This window comes from Schistocerca serialis, chromosome 3 (genome assembly GCF_023864345.2).
Source record: "Schistocerca serialis cubense isolate TAMUIC-IGC-003099 chromosome 3, iqSchSeri2.2, whole genome shotgun sequence".
Lineage (NCBI taxonomy): Eukaryota > Metazoa > Arthropoda > Insecta > Orthoptera > Acrididae > Schistocerca > Schistocerca serialis.
The window spans coordinates 359,778,151-359,805,610 of record NC_064640.1 but is presented as its reverse complement, the minus strand read 5'-3'; the positions used below and the strand labels follow the sequence as shown (position 1 = coordinate 359,805,610).

The window sequence follows — 27,460 nt, the reverse complement described above, 5'->3', positions numbered from 1 at the left end:
CGTCCCACCCGGTCTCCATCTCTCCACCCTCCTTACCCTCTCCCAAGGTGGCTTCCGCCAGCTCCCCCTCCCTGATGATGTCCTCCTCCCCTGCATCTACCCCTCCTATCAACTTTGATCCTCCCCCCACCACCTCCTGTGTCCTTTCCTTCAGGCACCCTCCCTCCCCCCCCTTTCCCTTCCCTTCTCTTTCCTTTCCCCCCTCCCTCCTACCCTCTCCTCCGGGCTTCCCTCCCCCTTCCTCCCTCCCCCTCTCTCCTTTGCCCATGGCATCTCTGCTCTCCCCTCTCCCATTTCCCCTTCCTCCTCCTCCACCTCCTCTCTTGGCAGGTCCCAGGACTCGTACACGCTGAGTGGACATTCGCGCGCCGGAGATCATCGCCATCAGTGTCTCGTGAGTGCCGTCGTGTTTCGTGTTCAGTGTTCCCGTCATACTCCATCGTTCACCTGTGCCATCGCCATCTTCAGTGTTAGTGCGTCGTGACAACAGTTTGTAGTGAATTATCGTCGAGTGTGAACGGCTCCGTGTTTGTCTTTCTGTGTCTACTGTTTTATTACCCACCGTTATGTCACGTTTGTGTATTCTTTCTGTTCTTTCTTTATCTCCTCTACGGCTGAAGAGCGGCGTACCATGCTGCTGGCAGCCTGCCTGTTTGTACGGGTTTGAAAATAACAATAAAGAAAAAAAAAATTAGTTTTCCTATATCCAGAATCCAGCTTTCCTCTACTCACAGAGGCCTCTACAGCTTGAGGTTTCCCCGCTGATCATTCCCATTTTGCGACTTCTCATATTCTATCAATCACCTTTTTTTAGATTTCTGTATTTCTTTTACCTGCTTCTTTCACTACACTTTTATATATTTTCTCCTATCTGAAATTACATTTTGTAACTCGTCTTTTATCTAAGGATTTCTACTTGGCATTGTCTTTATGTCTGGTTGTTCCACGGGTGCCTTCACACCTTCGTGTCTCAAAGCTATCCATTCATCTTCTTAGCATTTATTTTACCTATTTCAGTAAGTCGTTGCATAAAGCTCTCTTTGAATCTATCAACAACCTCTAGTTATTCCAACTTATCAAGATCCAAACTCCTCAACTGCCTATTCAAACTCCTCAACTGCCTACCTTTCTGCAATTTTTCCAGTTTTAATAAAAATTCAATAACTAATAAATTATGACCAGAGACTATGTCTACTGGAAATGTGTCGAAGTTCAGATTTGGATTCTGTATCTCCGTCTCACAATTACACAGGGTATCCCATTCATCTTGAGAACACCAAGTAACATTTGTCCAGAAGCAAATTAAGAAAAAAAGTCTCCATTAAATGTTATTTAGCTACCAGAGAGCATTAACCAGCTTGATTTCCATTTATGTAACTTTGGTCGTTACGAATATGTGAACAGCAGGAAGTCTTTTCTAAGTAGCACACAACATTTTTATTGGGTAATCCACTTCCTCTCTTCAAGACCTTGAAAGGTACTCATTGATCTGTTCTGACTATTGGTAGTATCAATCTTGGGAAATACCTGAGGCTTACAATTGACAAAAATTTATGAACTGGTAACAACTGTTCATTCCTGTCCTACTGGAACACTTTAGCAATTTCTCTCAGCAGATATCCCATCTTTTATAGTTTTAATTGGTCATCACTCATAAGTACAGCGGCCATAGCGAGTTCTAACCACAAATGAATCATGTCAGCCTTGAATTTAAGAGAGAGAATTCCAAGTTTCACTACAGTCTTATGGAGACGACTACTTGATCTTTAAATGCAATTTTCACCTTTCTGATTTAACTACCGACTGTGATAACGTTGGGACTGGGAAACTTGGTAATTTAAAGATGAGCACTGCAAACTATAGCATTTATTTACGTTCTCTTTAGCGACTGACATTGAATTAAACAGTAAAATTATGGAAGGTTACCACACATTACTGTCCCGTACGAACCCGTATCAGAGTGAAAACTGAGGAGAAGAGAGATCAGTATGAGACGAACTCTGTGCCTTAAGGAAATGGGTGCTGCAATGGAGCGGAATGTTAGTCATGCGAGATTGAAGCATAAAGGAGTTATGGAAATTGACAAGAGTCACTGGTATACTAGCAGAGAATACTAAAGAGGAAGTACGAGTCGATTGTGGCGTGGCCAGTTAAAGCTCCAGTAATGAAAATGGTTCAAATGGCTCTGAGCACTATGGGACTCAACTGCTGAGGTCATTAGTCCCCTAGAATTAGAACTAGTTAAACCTAACTAACCTAAGGACATCACAAACATCCATGCCCGAGGCAGGATTCGAACCTGCGACCGTAGCGGTCCTGCGGTTCCAGACTGCAGCGCCTTTAACCGCACGGTCACTTCGGCCGGCCCAGTAATGAAAGCTTTGGTGGTTAATAGCAGGATGGACCAGCGTATAGCCTTGCTTTTCTAAAGGCGTAAGCCGATCATTTTCATACACTGAATGTATTGTTCTACGTTGACTTATTATGTGTGTATTTACACGCAAAACCAAACTGAACTACCCAGAATGAGACAAATTACACTGTGACCTAAGTTCCTCATTAATTTCGCTTACAACTATGTGTACTCTTACCATTTCAACTGGTAGACTGAAGTTGTTCTACCTGGCAGCTACTTCCGTAGTCTTCCACCACCCATCTGCTGCAACCAACAAAAATCTGATTTATACAATTCCCAAAATTGCAGATACCCTCAGCAGCGAGATTGTTCTCTGTTAATCCCTACTCTTATCTAGTTGTACTCTGCATCAAAGTTATTCTTCGTAATCTGAACTATACTCTTCGCGAACCCCAGGCAATCAAAACACCACTCTCCGCGATCACAAGACGATCTGACTTCTCTCCAGCAAAAAGGAGGGATCCATGCCCGATTTTTCGTAGTTCTGACCGACCAATCCCCTGTCGCCTTATTCTGATTGAGGGTCCAGTACGATCAGCCTTCGAGAAGAGCGCGTATGATTACAGTTTTTTGGCGCCCTTCTGCAGAGAAAAATCCAATAGGAACATCTAGGAGCTTCTACCGGGAAATACAGTGGGCCAATGAAACGCCTAACCTCAAAATTAGGCGGGAAGGATCGTTTCTACACCTGCGTACGCTCTACGAGTCACGTAGGCCTCACAGGAATGTAGTGTTTTGCGGCAATCTTGTGAGAGTCGTGTTCGCCGTCAACATGCATCGATGGTACGATGTTCTGATTAAATGTGTGTATGTTATCAACAGTGTTCATTTTATCAACTGGAATTTTATCAATATACCGGGTGATCAAAAAGTCAGTATAAATTTGGAAAATGAATAAATCACGGAATAATGTAGATAGAGAGGTACAAATTGACACACATGCTTGGAATGACATGGGGTTTTATTAGAACAAAAAATAAAAAGTTCACAAAATGTCCGACAGATGGCGCTGGGCAGCAAAATGTCAGTGACTGTGCATGACAATCTTGTATAAAAGGAGTTGTAATGAGAGAGAGAATCAGATGCGCCAGCAGTCGCAGCACGTTGACGTTACCTGAAAAGGCGCTTTTAGTGAAGCTGTATTATCAGAATGGGGAATGTGCTAGTTCAGCGTTACGATCCCATCGCCATAGGATGGGGATTCGAACGGGTAAAGGTCCGTTGACAAATGCAGCTGTGGCGAGAATGATTTCGAAGTTCGAAGCCACGGGTTGTTTAGACGATAGACCCCGTAGTGGCCGACCGAGCACAAGGCGTAATGCTGCTGAGACAGTTCAGGAAGAAATGGAGACTGTAGCGGGTTCGTCTATGCACGGGGAAGTCAGCGCTCGTGCAGTCGCACGTCGCACCGGCATTCCATACACTACTGTTTGGTTGGCACTGAGACGTACCTTCCGATGCTATCCGTACAAAATCCATCGGCATCATGAACTGTTACCTGACGATTTAGTGAAGCGGAGGGCATTTGCGGTCTGGGTGTCTCTAAAGATGGTGGAAGATGACGATTGGTTGAGTGACGTGTTGTCGACCAACGAAGCTCATTTCACGCTCCAAGGGTCTGTCAACGCCCACAACTGCAGAATTTGGGCTACCGAAAATCCTAGAACTGTCGTGGAAACTCCATTGCACGACGAGAAAGTCACGGTATGGGTTGGATTTACCACATCTACCGTTATCGGGCCTTTTTTCTTCGAGGAAATGCGTGATTCTGGTTTTGTAACTGCTACCGTGACGGGTGAGAGGTACGCCGATATGTTACAGAATCGCATCATCCCCAGCCTGGCTGATAAACACCCGCTGGAACGTACGATGTTTATGCAGGATGGCGCTATATTGCTAGACGCGTGAAAGATCTCTTGCGCGCGTCGTTTGGTGATGATCGTGTGCTCAGCCGCCACTTTCGTCATGCTTGGCCTCCCAGGTCCCCTGACCTCACTCAGTCCTTGCGATTGCTGGCTTTGGAGTTACCTGAAGTCGCAACTGTATCGTGATCGACTGACATCTCTAGGGATGCTGAAAGACAACATCCGACGCCAATGCCTCACCATAACTCCGGACGTGCTTTACAGTGCTGTTCACAACATTATTCCTCGACTACAGCTATTGTTGAGGAATGATGGTGAACATACTGAGCATTTCCTGTGAAGAACAATTATTTGCTTTGTCTTACTTTGTTATGCTAATTATTGCTGTTCTGATCAGATGAAGCGCCATCTGTCGGACATTTTTTGAACTTTTGTATTTTTTCGGTTCTAATAAAACCCCATGTCATTTCAAGCATGTGCGTCAATTTGTACCTCTCTATCTACATTCTTCCGTGATTTATTCAGTTTTCAAATTTCGACTCACTTTTTTATCACCCGGTACATTCATTGGGAGCAGCTATTCTTATCCTGTTTGAAACCATTCTTCGGTAAGGCGTGACATTCGTCTCCGGTAAATGTCGATTATGATCTTTTTAAGACCGTTCTTCTTATGACGTTGGCTCTGAGCACTATGGGACTTAACATCTGTGGTCATCAGTGCCCTAGAACTTAGAACTACTTAAACCTAACTAACCTAAGGACATCACACACATCCATGCCCGAGGCAGGATTCGAACCTGCGACCGTAGCAGTCGCGCGATTCCGGACTGCGCGCCTAGAACCGCTAGACCACCGCAGCCGGCTCTTATGACGTGTTACATGCTTGTGAGTAGTATACTATCATAATCATCTTTTGGATGTTGTAACTCTTTATTTTTCATGATCGTGTGCTCAGCCGCCACTTTCGTCATGCTTGGCCCGCCAGGTCCCCTGACCTCAGTCCTTGCGGTTACTGGCATCTACCATATGAAAGACATCGTTTGATTAGTTTTCTTTTACCCTATCATGTTCCATCGCTTCATGTACTATCGTCATTTTTTTTATTTATTTTCTTCCTCGTATGACTGTCACTTATGTACGAATGCGAGCTGAAAAGCAATGCCTATGAATTTCTTACGTGAAAAATCTTAAGGCTTTTTAAATAAAACAAACTTCATTAGCATCCTGCATGTTCGTGTTTCGTGTCTGCATATTTGCAGTCCATTAGGACAACATAGTGCACAAGTAGTAAGGTGTATTACTTAGGCAATTTCGAGAAAATTTCAAGACAAGTTGTATGCGTCGAATATGTACCAATACGTTGTTGCTTTAACCACGAATTGGCAGTGGTTAAGTGGTTAGTGTTCAAGCTTGGTAATCGTTAGATCACTGAATTGAGTCCTGCTCGATTTTTTAATGTATATTTTTTCAACACTGCTTATTTTACTCCATATATATGACACTTGAAAGGTAATATAATGAAAATACACGTGTATTACGATGAACTTTTATTGAATTTCCAGTGGTATTTCGCTGTTTACTGGTTCTAATTGTTACAATAAATTTTGTAGTTATCCGTAAGTAAACGACCAAACGCATAAAGTTTTCCTGAAAACCTATGACTGTCGTAATTTGCGAAATCTCTTATACCTGCAATCGGTTAAGGCACCTGGAACTGCTTTGCACTTGGGGACGCTTATCCAGGTTTCAAGTACAAGGAACAAACTTGGAAAGCCCCAGTCTAACATCTATAAATGAAGATGTAATAACTTTATTGAATAATACAATGAGTTACAATATGCCAGAACATAAGGTAATATACAAATATTTGTCGGATGTGTTTTTGTGAACAAATGGCCTATGTGCAAATTTTTTGAAAATCACAAAATTTACGTTTTTTCTAAGAAAAAGAAGGTACTACTGCGGATGATTAATGTCACGAAAATTCAATGCATAATGCAGTTGCAAAACGTCGATTAAAAGACGCGTTCTTGTACTGTGATTGTCTCCTTCAAGAAGCGGACTTTATTCGCAAATTACGACAGGGATACATTTTGAGGAAAAAAATTGTGCGTTTTGTCGATTACTTGTCGATAGTTATAAATATAACATTTGTGGTAATAATTACAATTAGAAAACTGTCAAATAACATCTCAAATTCAAGGAACTTTCATGCAAATACACATATTTTTTCATTACATTGCGTTTCAAATGTCATCTATATGAAATGATATGGCCAGTATTAAAAAAAATATAAATTTAAAAAACAAAAGAAAAATGAAAACGACTTGATCCAGCAGTCCAGCGAGTATATAGCTTGGATGCTAACCACTTGAGCGCCGCCATCCCACGTCAGAGCCGCGAAGTACCGGTCTCATATTCGACGCATAAAACTTCTCTCGTAATTTTCTCGAAATATGATAAGCAGTACGCCTTACTACTTGCACATTATGTTGTCCTAAATTTGAAATAATTCCGCGATCCCTTGTAAGACGTAGCGAATTCAGAACTAAGGCAATGATGTGTCGCGACATCAATACTGTAGCGCAGAGTAGTCACAACTGGCAACGGAGCCGCCGCGTTTCCGGCCTTAACGGGAAGTTGCCGGCGCCGCTAGACCCCGACGGCGGCGACAGCAGTGTCCGCAGACGAAGCCGCGCCGCCTACCCGCCGTCATCGATTTCCGTGTCGTCTGGCGGAACATCAGACTCGCTGGGCCGGGGTACCAGAAACTTAGTGTGACGTAAGAACGAGTGCTGACGGGTCTCAGGGAACATTAACGGCCTCCGTGTGTCAGATTCTGGAAGCGATGCACCAAATGTGGCCGCAGCACACGTTAGTCTCCGCATCCACGATATTTGCGGCGACTGAGCAGTGAGGGAAGGACTGAGCACTTGTGAAAATTTAGATAACTCAATAAGAACGTTCACGATGAAGAATGAAGTGGTTGGCCATAAAAATGACTGCTATTCGTGGTAAGGCACTGCAAGAAGATAGGTCAGAGGTTTCACAATAACAGTGTAAAAATGGAAAAAAAAAACTATCACTAGATCTTTATGTTCACAGGCAGCAAATTTCTACGATGAGTGAATACTGAATGCCCCCCCCCCCCCCCCTCACACACACACACACACACACACACACACACACACACACACACACACACAATCGTATGTGTCAACAATAGCTGACGTTAAGCATAGAAGTAGTAAAAGGTAAGCACTTGCACCCAAAATGAACACCATGGTAACTGAAATGACTGCTCTTCCAATCTTTGTTATATGTCACTGGCAACGGCTTCCCGGGTAATCATTGACAGACTAATGCGATATAAACAAAGAAGTACATAGTTAAACCAATAAAGACATTACTTTAGCTCTTCGGCCTCCGTATTTTGCGAGAATCATCCAGATTTGCTTCAGAGTTTTCACGTCATCCTCGGTTGCACGCAGTCGTTCTGTACTAGTTGTACAAGCCCCATATGAAGTGCAGTTGTTAGATACGCTGAAACAGTGTTGTGTTCGGAAAGAGCCATGCTCAAACGCCGTGCTGTCAGCACTCATGTCGGTTTTCTATTATTCAAGATCACTGTTGAGATTTCTTCCCACACATTTTGTCGAAATGAGCCATTGCTCCGATTATAATGACCTCGTAACGAGCGGGATCATTTTCCTAACGAAAGAAAAAACTAGTGACATAAAATTTGGGTCTTATGTTTTATCACTTCCTAAGCAACTTTTTTTCTGACGGTTTTTCATTAGTTCCGGTCATTTTAGACATACTACTGAAATTTGAAAGTTGTATCACTTTTGTAATGGACACTATAAAGAATACAAGGAAGTCACGGGCACTGTGGTGATTGCTTTTCTTAAGGACGCCTTTCGATTCATATATCATCAAATCAATCTGAAAAAATCTATGAAGAGCTACAAATAACGCAGAATGCATAATAGAAGTTATCTGAGCACTAAGAATAAACAGGGAATAAATCGAAATACAATGTGAAAACATGCCAACGTTAAGAACAACACGTCAACATAGATACGGAGTCGAATATCTCATCCGTGAGACCATGAGAAGTTGAATCATTAAGGCGGCTGCGCCATTCAGGACCCGGCCGTTGTGGCCGAGCGGTTCTAGGCGCTTCAGTCCAGAATCGCGCTGCTGCTACGGTAGCAGGTTCCAATCCTGCCTCGGGCATGGATGTGTGTGATGTCCTTAGGTTAGTTAGGTTTAAGTAGTTCTGAGTCTAGGGGACTAATGACCTCAGATGTTAAGTCCCATAGTGCTTAGAGCCATTTGAACCATTTTTGAGCCATTCAGGAAGATAACTAGCACACCAGGTTGCAACACTGGTCAGCAGTAATACTTATACTAATAATTACTATAGTCCCATGAAGAATGGCAAAGACGCAACCTGGAGGCAGTGAAAGATTACAAGAAACCATAAAATAACAACTGTTTTAAACACAAAAGCAAATCTCATGTTGTAGGGGAGAGGAGCCAATAGGAAATCGTCACGTAAAGGTGGGACGCGCCAGTCTATGTGTGGGTGCGATGAACAAATTTCTTATTATAAGACACTTATATTTGGCAATTATAACTGACAGTGAAGAAACAGCAGTAAAACAAATTGAGACACTTAAAGAATGTGCTGAGAAGGTTGGCCTGCAAATCTCCTTTGAGAAGACAGAATTCATCTGCTCAAAATTAGATATTTCGAAACTAAAAACAAAGTATGGTGAAATAACTAGAGTCAAGCACTTTAAGTATCTCGGTGAAGTTATTGAACCAACAGGACTTGAGAAAATAGCACAAAAAAACCGATTACAGAAAATCAAGAAAGTATTCGGACTTATTCAAAATATATATAACAAGAAATGTCTATCAAAAGGCACTAAAATCAGACACTACAACACAGTCATCAAACCAACAGTCACATATGCAAGTGAAACACTCTCCCTGAATAGAAAATTAGATTTACACGAAATTAAGAAAGTAGAGAGAAAAATTATTAGAAAAATCCTAGGACCACGATACACACAAGATGGATACAGGCTGCAGACTACCGAGACAACCGAAAAAATATCAAACATCGAGGCAGATATCAGGAAGAGGCGGATGAAGTTTTATGGACATATAGACAGATTACCTGGAAACAGGTTAACTAAACGTCTATTGGACTATATGACATCACTTAAGGCAACAACACCCTGGGTAACTGAAGTTAAGAAGGATTTGAAAAAGGCAAAAATTGACATAACAAACACATCAGACCGGGATACATTCAGAAGAAAAATCGACAAGTGGAAGTTTACTCCAGAGACGGAATCTAAACCTTTCCGACCAAAGTGGACCGAAGAAAGGAAAAAGGCCTTTGGGGAGGCAATGAAGAAATACTGGGGAAATAAGAAGAACATTAAGAAATGTTAATCACCTGCTTATCGTTCTCCCATGGGGACATTCGCTAATAATAATATATATATATATATATATATATATATATATATATATATATATATATATATATATATATATATATATATATATCGTGACCGGGCCAAATGTCTCACGAAATAAGCGTCAAACGAAAAAACTACAAAGAACGAAACTTGTCTAGCTTGAAGAGGGAAACCAGATATCGCTATGGTTGGCCCGCTAGCTGGCACTGCCATAGGTCAAACGGAAACCAACTGCGTTTTTTAAAAAATAGAAACCGTCATTTTTTATTACATATTCATATAGTACGTAAAGAAATATGAGTGTTATAGTTGGACCACTTTTTTCGTTTTGTGATAGATGGTGCTGTAATCATTACAAACATATGGCTCACAATTTTAGACGAACAGTTGGCAACAGGTAGGTTTTTTAAATTAAAATACACAGCGTAGGTACGTTTGAACTTTTTATTTCGTTTGTTCCAATGTGATACATGTATCTTTGTGAACTTATCATTTCTGAGAACGCATGCTGTTACAGCGTGATTACCTGTAAATACCACATTAATGCGGTAAATGCTCAAAATGATGACCGTCAACCTCAATGCATTTGGCAATATGTGTAACGACATTCCTCTCAACAACGAGTAGTTCGCCTTCCGTAATGTTCGCACATGCATTGACAATGCGCTGACGCATGTTGTCAGGCGTTATCGGTGGATCACGATAGCAAATATCCTTCAACTTTCCCCACAGAAAGAAATCCGGTGAACGTGCGGGCCATGGTATGGTGCTTCGACGACCAATCCACCTGTCATGAAATATGCTGTTCAATACCGCTTCAACCGCACGCGAGCTGTGTACCGGACATCCGTCATGTTGGAAGTACATCGCCATTCTGTCGTGCAGTGAAACATCTTGTAGTAACATCGGTAGAACATTACGTAGGAAATCAGCATAGATTGCACCATTTAGATTGTCATCGGTAAAATGGGGGACAATTATCCTTCCTCCCATAATGTCGCACCATACATTAACCCGCCAAGGTCGCTGATGTTCCACTTGTCGCAGCCATCGTGGATTTTCCGTTGCCCAATAGTGCATATTATGCCGGTTTACGTTACCGCTGTTGGTGAATGACGCTTCGTTGGTAAATAGAACGTGTGCAAAAAATCTGTCATCATCCCATAATTTCTCTTGTTCCCAGTGGCAAAACTGTACACGACGTTCAAAGTCATCGCCATGCAATTCCTGGTGCATAGAAATATGGTACGTGTGCACAATCGATGTTGATGTAGCATTCTCAACACTGACACTTTGAGATTCCTGATTCTCGCGCGGTTTGTCTGCTACTGATGTGCGGATTAGCCGCGACAGCAGCTAAAACACCTACTTGGGCATCATCATTTGTTGCAGGTCGTGGTTGACGTTTCACATGTGGCTGAACACTTCCTGTTTCCTTAAATAACGTAACTTTCCAGTGAACGGTCCGGACACTTGGATGACGTCGTCCGGGATACCGAGCAGCATACGCCCGTTGGGCATTTTGATCACAATAGCCATACATCACACGATATCTACCTTTTCCGCAATTGGTAAACGGTCCATTTTTTTTCTTTATTGTGATTTTAAAACCTGGAGAACAGGTAGGCTGGCAGCAGCACAATACGCCGCTCATCAGCCAAAGATAGAACAATGATATAAACAGAGAAGATACATGACTTGGAAAAACGGCGGGAAAAAACAGTAGACACATGAACATAAAAAAACATGAAGCCGTTCACACTCGATGACAATCCACACGACAAACCGTTGACACGAAGCACAAACACTGAAGATGACGATGGCACTGGTGAACGATGGAGTGTGACGGTGAACACTGAACGCTAAACACGACGGCACACACGAGACACTGATGGCGATTATCTCCGGCGCGCGAATGTCCACTTAGCGTGTGCGAGTCCGGGGACCTGTCAAGAGGGGAATAAGGGCAAGGTAGGGGGAAAGGGGAGAACAAGGACGCCAATGGCTGAGGAGATGGGGGGAGGAGGAGAGGGACAGGGGAGGGGAAGCCCAGGGGAGGAGTGGGGAGAAAAGGAGGAGGGAGGGAAGAGGGAGAGAAGGGAGGGAGGGTGCCCAGAGGAGCAAACACAGGAGGAGGGTGGGAGGATCAAAGTTGGTAGGAGGGGTAGATGGAGGGGAGGAGGGCATCATCAGGGAGATGGAGCTGGCGGAAGCCACCTTGGGAGAGGGTAAGGAGGGTGGAGAGATGGAGACCGGGTGGGACGTGGGAATACAGGCGCGGCAGCGGGCGGGGATGGGAGAGGATCGGGGAGACTAGCGGGTCAGGAGGATCGAGTTTACGGGAGGTGTACAGGATCCGTATCCTTTCAAGGAAAAGGAGGAGGTGGGGGAAGGGTATGAGATCATACAGGATAACGGTCCATTTTAACACGGGTAATTTGTCACAAAGCAAATACCGTGTGCACTGGCAGAATGTTACGTGATACCAAATACTTATACGTTTGTGACTATTACAGCGCCATCTATCACAAAGCGAAAAAAGTGGTCCAACTAAAACATTCATATTTCTTTACGTACTACACGAATATGTAATAAAAATGGGGGTTCCAATTTTAAAAAAACGCAGTTGATATCCGTTTGACCTATGGCAGCACCATCTAGCGGGCCAACCATAGCGCCATCTGGTTTCCTCTTTCAAGCTAGACGAGTTTCGTTCTTTGTAGTTTTTTCGTTTGATCTTATTTCGTGAGATATTTGGGCCGTCACGATCAATGGACCACCCTGTATACATTGACCACCTTTACATAGTATCCGGCCCAGGAAATACTTATATAATTTTTTGTAGAGTTTTTCAATATAGGCTTCATAGGCAACACTAGTCATTAGTGTAAAATGACGTGACTGAATGATAAGAATTACAGCACGGACACATCTTTGAAATTACGTAAAAATTGGTACATACCTCTCAAGTGACTTCACGTCACACCTGTTATACTGCTGAAATCCCTTGGCGCACACACTCGGACCTGTCTTCTCGCTCTTAGTAGTGGTTTAAAACAAATAACCAATGCGAAAACAGGCAACGAGCCGAGTTAAACAGTTACCTCACTCTGACGGTACATATTCTCAACGACTGTACGGACATGAGATCCCTATCACATCCGACATCTTTCTAGGTGTGACCGCTTAATAGGTTTAAAGTAGTATTTTAGCAGGTATGTTAAGTCTGAAGGACAGATGTCGAAATTCTCACACTGGCACAACAACAAATGCACCTGCTTTATGTGAAAACCCACTCTGAAATACGTGAGGCCTGCATTCACTGAGGACACAAAAAACCTTCTGCAAATTCTCAGTCTCCTTTTGCATGAGACAAACGTCAGTACGGGATTGGCAGAGAGGCATGGAACGTTTGTATTTGCACGCGTCTTATTGAACAGAACAGTGGGTGGAAATTTTAGATCAAAATTTTCTTGGTAAGATAATTAAAAAAATATTGCTCAAGATATATAAATAAAAAATCATAAATAATTTGTGCATTTGACTAAAGAAAGAAATACGCAGAGCAAAATGTAGCGTCGAATTGAATTAAAAGCGGTATCTGGTCTGTGAAAATGTGGAAATATTGAACTGAGATTGAAGCAACATTGTTTCAACGCATAAAATCACTCCAGAACGAATACGAAGATATCTAAGCTTGACCTTATTTTGTTGTTCTCTTCCTAAAAAGTAGATGCAAAAAAATATTTCTATACATTATGAACGATATTTTGTGTTGTGTTTCTCATATACAGGGTGTAACGGATGTAAGTGCAAATATTTTTATATGTTTTACATTAATACACTATGTGATCGAAAGTATCCGGCTGAAAATGACAAGTTCATTGCGCCCTCCATTGGTAATGCTAGAATTCAATATGGTGTTGGCCCATCCATAGCCTTGATGGCAGCTTCCACTCTCGCAAGCATGCGTTCAATCAGGTGCTAAAAGGTTTCTTGGGGAATGGCAGCCCATTCTTCACGGAATGCTGCAGTGAGGAGAGGTATCGATGTCGGTCGGCGAGGCGTGGCACGAAGTCGGCGTTCCAAAACATCCCAAAGGTGTTCTATAGGTTTCAGATCAGGACTCTGTGCAGGCCAGTCCATTACAGGGATGTTATTGTCGTGTAACCACTCCGCCACAAGCCGTGCATTATGAACAAGTGCTCGATCGTGTTGAAAGATGCAATCGCCATCCCCGAATTGCTCTTCAACAGCGGGAAGCAAGAAGGTGTTTAAAAAATCAATGTAGGCCTGTGCTGTGATAGTGCCACACAAAACAACAAGGGGTGCAAGCCCCATCCTTGAATAACACGACCACACCATAACACTACCGCCTCCGAGTTTTACTGTTGGCACTACACACGCTGACAGGTAACGTTCACCGGGCATTCGCTATACCCACACCCAGCCATCGGATCGCCACATTATGTACCGTCATTCGTCACTCCACAAAACGTTTTTCCACTGTTCAATCGTCCAATGTTTACGCTCCTTACACCAAGCGAGGCGTCGTTTGGCATTTACCGGATTATGAGCAGCCGCTTGACAATGAAATCCTAGTTTTCTCACCTCCTGCCTAAGTGTCATAGTACTTACAGTGGATCCTGATGCAGTATGGAATTCCTGTGTAATGGTATGGATAGATGCCTGCCTATTACACATTACGACCCTCTTCAGCTGTCGGCGATCTCTGTCAGTCAACAGACGAGGTCCGCCTCTGTGCACTTTTGTGCTGTACGTGACCCTTCACGTTTCCACCTCAGCATCACATCGGAAACAGTGGACCTAGGGATGTTTAGGAGTGTGGAAATCTTGCGTACAGGCGTATGTCACAAGTGACATCCAATCACCTGATCACGTTCGAAGTCCGTGAGTTCCGCGGAGCGCCCCATTCTGCTCTCTCGCGATGTCTAATGACTACTGAGGTCGCTGATATGGAGTACCTGGCAGTAGGTGGCAGCACAATGCAACTAATGTGAAAAACGTGTTTTTGTGGGTGACCGGATACTTTTGAAAACGTAGTGTATGTCTAACCATCAGTGTGTTGGTCGTTTTTTCTCTGCGACGAACAATCTTCCCACAAACACGTCACAAACCTTACGACCTAATGTTTTATACATGGCCATACCTGGACCGCGAAGTGCAATACGCCTGTCAGTATAGATAAACTGTTTTGCGACCACTTGTCCACATTTCAACACCTGACCTGCTGCCCAAGAATGTACTTGGAGTTACTACCCAATTTAAAAACATACAACTTGTAATAGTTACAATTATTAGACTGCAAACGACGTAAATACTGATATAAGGTCCAGTACACCATAATCAACTACCAACAGAAATATCTGCACTTACACCCGTTGCACCCTGTATATTTATCTACTCATTTACGACTACTTCAAAGTTGAGTAAGTGTCACCATTGACGAAAATAAATACTGAACCTGCCTAATGAAATTTTATTTTCTTACTGAATTTCAGGTTGAAAATGATAAAACCCACTGCACAAGAAGTTAGCGATAGCTAACTGAACAAGAGATGGGACTTCAGAAGCTGTGATCACAACAAACATCCGCCATGTTCGAGGGAGTAGTGGCGACAGTTCTCAACCGTTATCTCGGCAAATACATTCAAGATCTCGACATCGAAAGCCTAAATATTGGAATTTTCAGCGGAAATGTACAACTTGTTGATCTCAGAATCAAGCCTGAAGCTCTGGTAAGTATTTAATCTGTTAATTATAATGATACTTCTTCTGTCTGTGTTTGAAGTATGGGGAGAGCTTCAACCGCGGATGAAACACAAACACTTTTTAGATATTATGCTATATTACGAACACAAGGAGAAAATTTCTAGCTCTGACAGAATCAATGAAATGTTGTTTTAATATGTTTGTTTTCGTTGCTTGTGTTTCACTTGATTCCAGTTAAGAGTTGTTTATATGGTTTTAAAAGTGTTTTGTATTTATCCCATTGAAATGGATAGAGGGAAATACTGCCCTTCCATACTATTGTCAACTAAAATTAGTCTACATGTACGTAAGTTTTCAAAGGAATTTGCTCCTTAATTTTCGACAATGAAGATATTGGTAGCTGAATTCAGCAATAGCTGAGCTTCTTTGGAAAATTATCCACATGAAATACATCCGAAAAACGTAACCAAATGTGTAAACATCAAGTAATTGCGTAATACTGTACTAGACAAAAGTAGATGAAAGGCGTATGAAATAGCTGGAGGGACATGCAAGTGTGACTGCGGTAAATTTTCCGTGTAGAATAAATTAGCAGCTACACTCCTGGAAATGGAAAAAAGAACACATTGACACCGGTGTGTCAGACCCACCATACTTGCTCCGGACACTGCGAGAGGGCTGTACAAGCAATGATCACACGCACGGCACAGCGGACACACCAGGAACCGCGGTGTTGGCCGTCGAATGGCGCTAGCTGCGCAGCATTTGTGCACCGCCGCCGTCAGTGTCAGCCAGTTTGCCGTGGCATACAGAGCTCCATCGCAGTCTTTAACACTGGTAGCATGCCGCGACAGCGTGGACGTGAACCGTATGTGCAGTTGACGGACTTTGAGCGAGGGCGTATAGTGGGCATGCGGGAGGCCGGGTGGACGTACCGCCGAATTGCTCAACACGTGGGGCGTGAGGTCTCCACTGTACATCGATGTTGTCGCCAGTGGTCGGCGGAAGGTGCACGTGCCCGTCGACCTGGGACCGGACCGCAGCGACGCACGGATGCACGCCAAGACCGTAGGATCCTACGCAGTGCCGTAGGGGACCGCACCGCCACTTCCCAGCAAATTAGGGACACTGTTGCTCCTGGGGTATCGGCGAGGACCATTCGCAACCGTCTCCATGAAGCTGGGCTACGGTCCCGCACACCGTTAGGCCGTCTTCCGCTCACGCCCCAACATCGTGCAACCCGCCTCCAGTGGTGTCGCGACAGGCGTGAATGGAGGGACGAATGGAGACGTGTCGTCTTCAGCGATGAGAGTCGCTTCTGCCTTGGTGCCAATGATGGTCGTATGCGTGTTTGGCGCCGTGCAGGTGAGCGCCACAATCAGGACTGCATACGACCTAGGCACACAGGGCCAACACCCGGCATCATGGTGTGGGGAGCGATCTCCTACACTGGCCGTACACCACTGGTGATCGTCGAGGGGACACTGAATAGTGCACGGTACATCCAAACCGTCATCGAACCCATCGTTCTACCATTCCTAGACCGGCAAGGGAACTTGCTGTTCCAACAGGACAATGCACGTCCGCATGTATCCCGTGCCACCCAACGTGTTCTAGAAGGTGTAAGTCAACTACCCTGGCCAGCAAGATCTCCGGATCTGTCCCCCATTGAGCATGTTTGGGACTGGATGAAGCGTCGTCTCACGCGGTCTGCACGTCCAGCACGAACGCTGGTCCAACTGAGGCGCCAGGTGGAAATGGCATGGCAAGCCGTTCCACAGGACTACATCCAGCATCTCTACGATCGTCTCCATGGGAGAATAGCAGCCTGCATTGCTGCGAAAGGTGGATATACACTGTACTAGTGCCGACATTGTGCATGCTCTGTTGCCTGTGTCTATGTGCCTGTGGTTCTGTCAGTGTGATCATGTGATGTATCTGACCCCAGGAATGTGTCAATAAAGTTTCCCCTTCCTGGGACAATGAATTCACGGTGTTCTTATTTCAATTTGTTGGAGTGTATTTGCATGACGGCTATAGCATTTATTGATGTTTACCAACAGCAGATAGGAAAACAAGAACCTCAGCTTTATTTGGACCATTTCAAAAAGAAACCAACCCATTTTGTGCGTTGATTTTGTGCTGCGATTAACTCTTGTGTCAAGATACAAGGGAATTAAAGAGATTAGCTGTCTGTGGATATTGATTTATATGAATGGGGCAAGTTGAACCTTTGTGCCAGACAGGGATTCGAACCTGGATCTCCTGCTAACCCTTTTTTTATGAACCTCACTCAATCCCCTTACAGTCCTTCCATTCGCTGCTCTTTAGTTACCTTCTCTGCCTAGGTGCTGTGCCTTTTATCTTGTTTGTTAAAACATAATAATTCTCCTGGAAAACCTAAGAAATTAACAAATGTAAATATTTCGTTTCATGTCACAACTTATTTATTTTTTGTTATATATTTAAATTAAATTTCTTTTTAATTGTAAATTAAATGATAAGAAAAATTTTCCGTTTCGTGGAACTGCAAAAGAAAAGGCATAAGTCCCTTTTGATGGTTGCTTATTCTTTCATCCTTAAATTAATTTTTCCTTCTTCTGAAATCCTTCATGCCTCTCTTCTTTCTGAAAACAAAATGTATGCTTCTTTACAAATGCAAAAAAAGATTGATATTTTGCCCAAATCAAACCGCTTGTAATCTATTAAAACTAAGGTTCTTGTTTATTTGTCAGGAAAATTAGAGGAGTAACTAAAATGAATTTCTCGTCTTTCATTGTAGCATATTTCCTTTCAACCACCTGTGTCCAACTTCGCTATCGTAAGATGCAGCTAAAATACAAGTAACACAATTACAAAGTTAAAGGAAATTATTCAGCAGTCTATAGACTGGTCTTAATATCTCAGATGCACGGATACAATACTCCTACGTAGTTTGCAAAATTCTTTTGATAAATTCGGTTTGTTCCGCAATTCATGTTGTAATGTTGTCAGTTTAAACTTAAATTCCGTTAGGTGTTTCTGACGTTATCACGTAGTGTACGAATTGATCCGATAGCCAGATTATCGTACTGCTTTTCTGGTCAGTGTATCGTTTTTGGTCTGGTGTCACAACTTCTTGTACCCTGACATACTGCGGTGCCGTCTGCAGTATTGATGTAAGTTTCTGTTGCGTCCATTCCAGATTTAGCGTGAGTGGTTACATTTAAACCGATGTATAAGTGTATCCTGTTCATTACACCTATCACAATTCGGTGAATCTGCAAGATTGACAGAGTAACTTCGTGCATGCTGGAATCGTTTCAGTCACAATTTTGTACCATTCTGCCCTAAAATCTGCCGTAAGTTGTTTGTTGTGAATATTCTTCCACACCCCAGGCCAGTTGACATGAGGGTGTTTAGTTTGCGTTCTGTTAGCAACTGAAGGTTTCTTAATATGATGGTATCATCTCTTTGTATTGAACATTTTGTCTTTGTGGATTACGTAACTGTTCTCGACTATGGAGGTTCTGAGAAAGCTGAGCTTTGAATGTATTTTACCAGTATTGACGGGTGTTGCGTGGCTTTCTGGCTGAGCTGCTTTCAGAAGTATACTTGCCAAGCTAGTGGGGCTGAATTTTGATTTTTTAAGGACCCTGTTTACTATTAAAGCTTTGAATTTTGCGTCAATATCTATTATTTCGGTCCCACCTTCTTCAAACGGTAATGTTGGCGTGCTGCAGTTTACCTTAAAAACATTTACACCGCATACGAAATATACAGTCGATGATAGTAGACTTCTGGCTATTGGCGCTGGTGCCAGTAAAATGGTGCTATGTAATACACTTTCTGTAAGATGAACTATTTCACAAGTCTTACTTTCTGAATCATATCGAGACTTCGCTTGAAATATAGCTGTATGCTGGCCCTAAATTTGTTCAACATCGATCGCCAGTTGGTAGTCTGCGTCCTTTGAACGTCAGAAACGAGATCTAGCCCTAGACCTCGTATCGATGTTGCCGTGGATAACCATTGCTGTTCTTCCAACAGTAAACCTTTCCCTAAATTAACTATCTTGGATTTGTTACAGTTGTTCATGGCCCCTGTTGCTGCACAGTAGGCGTTCAGTTAATATTTTGGGTGCGGTAGCCGGTCTTGTGTCCGAACAAATATGCTCAGATCATCTGCAAATGCTCAACATACGGTCTTTCCTAGTAAGACCAAGCCTGGGAGTGGGCTGTGAAGTTTCTTTAAGAGGCACTCGACCACAACTACGCATAGGGCCATCGGTAGGGGCAACCTTGACGGACTCACCGCTTTGTATCGAATGGTCCAGTTAGTTACCCATTGACCACAATTTTGGACTAAGCTCCTTGCAAAATGACTCAGACAAGTTGGGAGAATATGTGGCAGATACCAATTTCCGTATTGCTGTTAGTAGAAAACTGTGAGAGATCTGGTCGAAAGCTTTCGAAAAATCAATAGCTCTTACAGAATCTCTTGTGTTACAGATATCTGTGATGGCTGTTATGTCACAGTAGTCGCTCAGGATGTCACTTATACTGCGCCCCAGAACTACGCATGTTTCGTAACCTCCTATCATGTTTCTCATTACGTCGCTTAACCTTGTGTTTACTGCTCTAACTAGTATTTCGTAGTCAGTGTTCATCAAGGTTATCGGATGTTTGTTGGCGGGTATTTCTTGGCTAACAATAGGAAGAGCCCTTCGTGGTAGTTTGTGGGAAGCTTTTGGAGATTCCATGCATCGTGGAATATGCTAATTAGTTCTTCTTTCAATATGTCCCAATAACTGAGGTAAAATTCAATATTCGGATGAGGTTGTAAAGCGACTCTTTCTCCTGATGGATAATATTGTCAGCTATGGACCTCATTTTCAGACCCTCTAGTTTTTGTCTCTGCACTGACATTAGCTGTGCTTCAATCTGCTTTATCTGTAAACTGTTACTGGTTATATCTCGTGTATTTTGGAACAGTTCTCGGAGACACACGAAATAAAATTTCTTTGTACTTTTCTCCTTCTCATTTTTGTTGTAGCCATATTGTTTAAGCAATCTCCGTAGCTTGGGTTCGCATGATCCACCACCAATTTCATCTGCTGGGGTACTTCCTTATGTTAGTGACGCAGGCCTTCCATGTTTCCAGCACCAAAATTTCTCCGCAGAAATTTGTTAGCTTCTATAAACTGATTCTGATAATATAGGCACAATGGTCGGAAAAATTTGCAGGCCAGATTTCTGACTTAGAGACGTTACATATTAAATCTTGTGAACCGTAAATTCGGTCTATTCTATTAGTTGAATGGCTAGTGACGTACTGTAAACGCGGGATACTTGAGGCACAATGGTCGGAAAAATTTGCAGGCCAGATTTCTGACTTAGAGACGTTACATATTAAATCTTGTGAACCGTAAATTCGGTCTATTCTATTAGTTGAATGGCTAGTGACCTACTGTAAACGCGGGATACTTGAGCCCAGATTTTGAAACTTCTGACATTATATTTAAAAATGGGTACAACAGATTTTTTTCACTGACATACTCACATTATATTATTAAACTACCGTTTATTATGGATACTTTAACATGCAGTACGCATTGTTTGTGACGTAGTAAATATTTTTATTTTTCTATTTCATTTGGACTCAAGATAACCTTACGGTTGGGTTACTTGAACCCAGACTGTAATTCCCACAGATACTACCATTTGAAGGCAGTTTAGGTCCAAGTAGGTTGATGGTTATTTGAACAACGTAATTTCTGAACATCCAGTGAACTTCCAAACATTTATTTTAAGGGCAAATATTAATTTTGAACATTAATTTTGAACAACACTTTTTAGATTTTGTACAAACAATAGAATGTAGGGATATAACGATGTTTAGAATCCAGTTAAAGAAAACAAATCTCTTTTTATTAATTTTAGGGGTTCTATTATCATTACCACATCTTCAGATTTATACAACAAGACATGCTTATTTTTGGGCCACCTCCAGGCTTTTAGTGTAGGCCCCATGCAGTCGACTCTAACACCTTCTGCTTCTATAGCGAGGATGACTCCTGGGTATTCCTTCTCGTTCCATTTTACAATAACACACTTGCCTATTTTTAGGTCATCTTTCGTTACAGGCGCCGGTGATGGTGTTGATTTGCCTTTGGTTTTGCAAGAAGTCATAGATAAGTGTCCTATATGTTTCTCATCACTATTGTGGAGGCTGATGTCGCTGTCACCTCCTGATCTCAAACTGAATGCGTCATCTTCATCTGACGTGGAGTCTTCCAATTTTTGTTTTCTTTCTCGTATGGTGGTCTTGGTTGTTTTTGAAGATGCTTTCATTTTTGGACTTTCTTCCTGGTGTCGGGTGTTTTCCACGGAGGCACTGGTATTACTGGTAGAGCAGAAATCAGACACACTTACACTCTGTCCAGGTGGCACTTGGAGTTTTTTCCTCTTAGTAGAGCGAGGTGTAACAAACTCGCCCCTCTTCTCGTGAAGTTGTTGAAGAAATGCATCCCCAATTATAGACAAGTCTACATTTGCCTTGGATTTGTCTTGATTTAGCAAACGGCGTGTGATCTGATTTTTATCTAGAGGCACCAGTCCAGCTTTCTTGAAACATGCCTTTAGGTTGCTTTTCATGTTTGGACCAATTTCTTCTAAAACAGTTCGCAACAGTATTGGGAACTGATCCTTTGGAAGCACGCCGATTCTTTTACCTGCATCTGATTGCTTCCAACGGTCAAGAACATCCTTCCACCTCATTTTGAGAGGCATAAAATATGCCACATCCAGTGGCTGAGTGAGGTGGGAAGAATTACGTGGAAGACAAACAAAGTGCACATTGTTTTCTTCACAGAGCTGAATTACATTGATGCTGAGGTGCGAAGTAAGATTGTCACCAATTACGACCTTCTTACCTTCTTGTTTCTTAAGAATTGTAAGCAGATGACTGGTAAACCAGTCCTCAAAAATTGCTAGATCGATCCGCCCATGCTTACTGCGGTTATATCTAGCCCCAAGTGGGCCACTTTCCATCCAAGTTCACCACAAATTTTCGGCCTTATATATGATATAAGGTGGAATGGACTGTCCGGCTGCATTGTCACAAAACATTACACTTATGCTGGATTTTGTTGTGTTCATAATGCGCTCGGGGTATTAAGTACCCCTTCGGCAAATTACTTTTTCCCTACCCAGATCATCACTCATATCGGTTTCGTCATAGTTGTAGACATTTTCAGGGGGGGGGGGGTGTCCTTGAGCAGTTTTCCCACATTTTGAATGTATTCAGTGATAATCTTTTCATCGACAGCTGGTCTTGTTCTTTTTATGTTAGCTGCAAATCGAACTGAACGACTGGGATGCCTATGTAGGCCAAGTTACTCTTAAAACAACCAATGGTACGTCCCTGTCGTCCTAAGTAAGCTTTTGCGACAAATCTAAAATGAAGTTCGTAGCAAGGAAACCCAAATTCACACATCATGTGGAGGTGGGTAGCAAACGTAAGCTCCTCTTCATCCGTAAAACCTCTCAGGTGCCCCGGTTTGCCTGGATGTTGATTTTTTAGTATCCTCTTGATAGTGGCTCTGCAAATATTATAAACACTCTCTGCTTCTCGCTGTGTCATCCTCCTACTCCTTACAGCTTCCAGGCATTCTTCCAACTTCTCGGGAGTAAAGTCAGTGTATGTCCGGTTTCCAGGTAGTGTTATATATTTATAAGGCATTGCGTCAGATAATCCTGAAAGAAAACAACCACAAAAGTAAGATTTCCCGTGCGGAACCTTAATTCTTCTGAGCAACTTAAGCCCAAACGTATTAATACACTGAACAGCAAGAAATGTGGTTATGGGTAACATGTACCAGTTGTACTTAACTACTTATTGTACAATTAACGAGTTATTCAGGACATGAACTGGCCTCAGTTGGCTTTGATGATAAACTAAATATGAAGTGTATGCACTTGCCTCCAGTTTTAGGATATTCCTGATATCTCTACAGACGAAAGTTTGCAGAGTGAAATAAACAACAAACACGTGTCTATGTAGCATAACCAGTGCTGCTACTAGTGGTGACTTCCCAAACCTCCTAGACTCACTCTATGGTCTGCTTAGTGCTGCCGCCTACCAGAGAAGCAGTAACCTACGTCGTTACACTGATGTTGAGAGTGCTCAGAGAACCAAACAACATTTTTCTGTTTTAGGCTCAAGTTAGCCTCCAGGGCTCAAGTAGCCCGCGTTTACGGTAGATGTACATTAATGAGTCAGCGTTTGTTGCCTCCCACATGTCAAGCATATTTAAGTTTCTAACCATGTATCTGAGTTCCACGCATCTGTTAAAATTTGACTTTCGGTCTTTTTTGCTAACAGCAGAGTTAAAATCGTCACTAAATACTACCCTCTTCGATGTCGTTGGTAAAACACACACGATCTCCCGTCTGAAAAACTCGCCCCTCGCCTCTCTACGACTGCTTGCAGACGGGTCATACAAATTTACAAAGTATGTATCTTCTATTTGTGCTGGTATTCCCCTACAGCTTAATAAGCTCCCAATTTCAGCCACTTGAACACCGTCTTTTGTTAATATCGCTGTACCAGCACTTTCAGATCCTTTGAGAATTATGTTGTATCCTACAATTTCATGTAGATCGTTAGTTTCGAGTTCTTGCAGTAATGTTATATCCATTTCAGCTGTGTAATGAACAGTTTGAACTTAGTTGATATTCTGTTGATATTTAAAGTAACAACTTAATAATTTTGTTAGGATATAAATGTCTTTTTTTGGCTGTGACTGAAGTTTCCTTGGTCCCCCTGCCTATAATCGTTGTTACTGATCTTGTAATACGTTTGAATTTTCGACTGAGAGTGAGGTTAATCTTCGCCTCTCTTTTCATATATTTCCCTTTGGTTTTGCTTGACTACACAATCCCCAGCTTCTGTAGTTTCTTTCCTCCCTTACCATTATCTGCAGACAATTGATGTTGGGTATGGGACATCGATTCTGAGTCAGACATTGTTACATCTTCAATATCGCCGTGCCCCCCGTCATCAATACCCGCAAAAAAAATTTCTCTTAGACTTTTTAATCCAAACTTGATCCAGCTTTTCTCTACCAATAGGCTCAGTCATGTTTATCTGTGATTGTTATATTGTTCCTGGTGGTGAATCCGCAGATGCTCCCGCTGGGTGTGTCGGTTTAGTTTCAAGACTTGGTTCCGGAGCACCGCCCAACGCGTTACCATGAACGACAGCCTTCACGGACATTTCTGAGTTGTTGGTTGCAAACTGTCCGACCGCGATGGTGACGTCTCTTTGAGTGTCGGCGTGTTTACCTTATGTTGCCTCGACAACTCTAGTATCAGGTGTAATACCATATTCAACTACACTACCGGCATGGACATGACTATCAGGTAATGGCTCAGTATTCCTCGTTTCTAAAACGGTGTGACCCTTTCCATGTACGCATAAAGGCGGAGAGCCACGTTCGTCTCAAACATCTGGAACATCATTTCCGTTTTCAGGCTTATTGTTTACAGTCTCGGGATCATGAAGAGCAACTGAATTACTTTCAGCTGCTTTGGCACTGTTTGCTACCTGTTCGCTACTTATTTCTACTAGGAGATATGAAAATAATGGTTTACGTTTAGTTAGGTTGAGTTGAAGACGGAATTTTCGTCTGCGTGACCCGATCTATTTGATACATATGAAGCATGCTGGTAGCTGCTCGATGTATGTAATGTATGCTTGACAGTCCCCAGTGCTCATTACAGAGGGAATCGGTTTTTTAACTTCCATTTTGATAGATATGATACCATTAGGGACGGGTCCAGACCTCCGAATAGCACGAACGTTTCCATAAGGCTGGAATTTGAATTTTATGACTTCGTTTGTAACCTCCATGGGAATGTTAAAGACACACACATTTGTCAAGTTGCTTTCGACTGGGCTAAGGGTAAACTTAGTAGCCATAGAGCTTGTTGCTAATGTTAAGTCAAAGTGACCAGTATGCTCACGGATTACTCGCTCATATACTAAGTCGCAGCAAATTTTGAAATAGTAGATCGACTCGTAAATATTCATTTGCACACTGTCTACGTGATCTCTTGTTAGTTTCATATAGGTAGGTATCCATCTGCGGATTTCGAGAGCTGTTGGCCACTCATTGACTTTGTCGAATTTCAGATTCACAGTATTCTTCCGGAGGAAGGTTTCCATTGTTTTTTATACTTTTTCATACACTTAGGAAAGTGTAAAGACTATCACTTTCCTAGTAACGCAGCTATGTAGTAGACGCTTCGCCAAACAGCACTGACTGCACGCAACTTGTAAACACTGGCTGCAGCGTACGCTAGTAAACACCTCCTAACCGACCGCTGCAACAGCCGGGACGGAACTACATTGTTTTATATCAGTGGGGCAAGTTGAAAATTTGTTCCCGACCGGGCTTCGGACCCCCGTCTCCTCCTCACTACGCAGACGTGCTGACCACTACGCCATCCGGACACAGTGGTCAACACAACCGCACGGACTACAGTAGCACATCTCCCGTCAGATCCAGCTTCTCAACTTATACCACGCAACACTGATGTAGTGCCCCTGCTCATTAGCCGCGTTACTCGTGGTATCTCGCCGGTTCCCGTAAGAGTTAGAGTTTGGTGTGAATCTGCACTGAAGGAATCATTGGCCGTCATCACCTTAATTTTACAGGGTGAACATTAATAAAATCGACAAACCGCAGGGACGAATTCCTGACTGCAATTGGAGGAAAAAAGGCCCTATGAACATGTGTCCGGAAATGCAAAGTTGCCACGGTAGATGGCGCTGAAGAATGACAGTTCCTCTAACCACGTACCGCGTGTTTCTTGTGTGTCGCTGGTGATAGGGATATTAACGCTTGTCGTGCACAATACACATAATCGAACTTTGGCCTACACCATGTTGGCGGGCCACTTGCCTGGAATTTGTAACACGGTTTGTCTCAATAGCCTATTGAACCTGGCTCTCCAAAATCTGGTGTACGCACAGTCCGCCGCCTCCCTGCACGTTCGTCTCTCTGGAAGGACTCATGATTACACAAACGCCCGAAAAGGACTTGAAATATTTTGTGATATGGTTTTTGTCTGTGAGGGAACTTGTTTTGGTATAGCAGTGATGCCTCTCGGGCGTTTCCATCTGTTTAGCCGTATGCGAACACCACAGCAGCATGTTCCCATCATGAATACCGGACCATTCTGCTACATACAGCTGCTTCGCTACATCGATCACACATTCTGCAACACACTAGAAATACATGGTGCGTGGTCATTCGTCACCACCATCTGCCGCGGCAACAATGCATTCCCGACACATGTTCATAGGACCTTTTCTCCTCTATTTCCAGTCAGGTATCCATTCCTGCAATTTGTCGGTTTTATTAATGTTCACGCTATATGTCCTGTCTCCTCTTTCGGACATGTCCGAAAGAACTATCACAACATACATAACTCCTGCGTTTTTCACTCCAGACCGCAAACAAAGCAGCAATCAGGACAGTGGATGGAAGCGATAGTCCTGCACCGATAAACGTGAATTCAGTTTCATCTGAAGTAAAGATTATCTCTGCGATGAGAGAGGATCTTTCTTCTTGTTAATTATCTTGGAAAAAAAAGGCAATAACTGATGATTTCTACGTAAATGATTCTCACCTTTCTTAAAGACATGTAGAAATAGAAGTGCAACTTCAAACAGCCAGGATCGCAGTTGTATAGCATCTATTGTGATGAACGGTTTCAGCAAATTACGTTGCCATCATCAGATCTGTAAAGCATAGATCAACTTCTTCAAACACGCTGGAATGAGATGTAAAGGGGCGTGACACAGTTTTACACAAACATGGCGTATACCGTGGTTATATTCAATGAACCTTGATCAAAAGTGTATTATACCGTATCATATCATAGAATGATACTTCA

The 27,460-nt window shown here is 42.7% G+C and overlaps 1 protein-coding gene across 1 annotated transcript in view; it reads left to right on the top strand.

Moving 5' to 3' along the window:
- LOC126470164 (intermembrane lipid transfer protein VPS13A-like) overlaps positions 1-27,460 on the top strand; it is a 762,201-nt gene that overhangs the window by 50,823 nt on the left and 683,918 nt on the right. The window contains exon 2 of the mRNA XM_050097791.1: positions 15,305-15,541. Within this exon, the coding sequence (XP_049953748.1) occupies positions 15,401-15,541 (141 nt within the window). The 5' untranslated portion in view covers positions 15,305-15,400. The remainder of the gene's footprint in view (positions 1-15,304; positions 15,542-27,460) is intronic.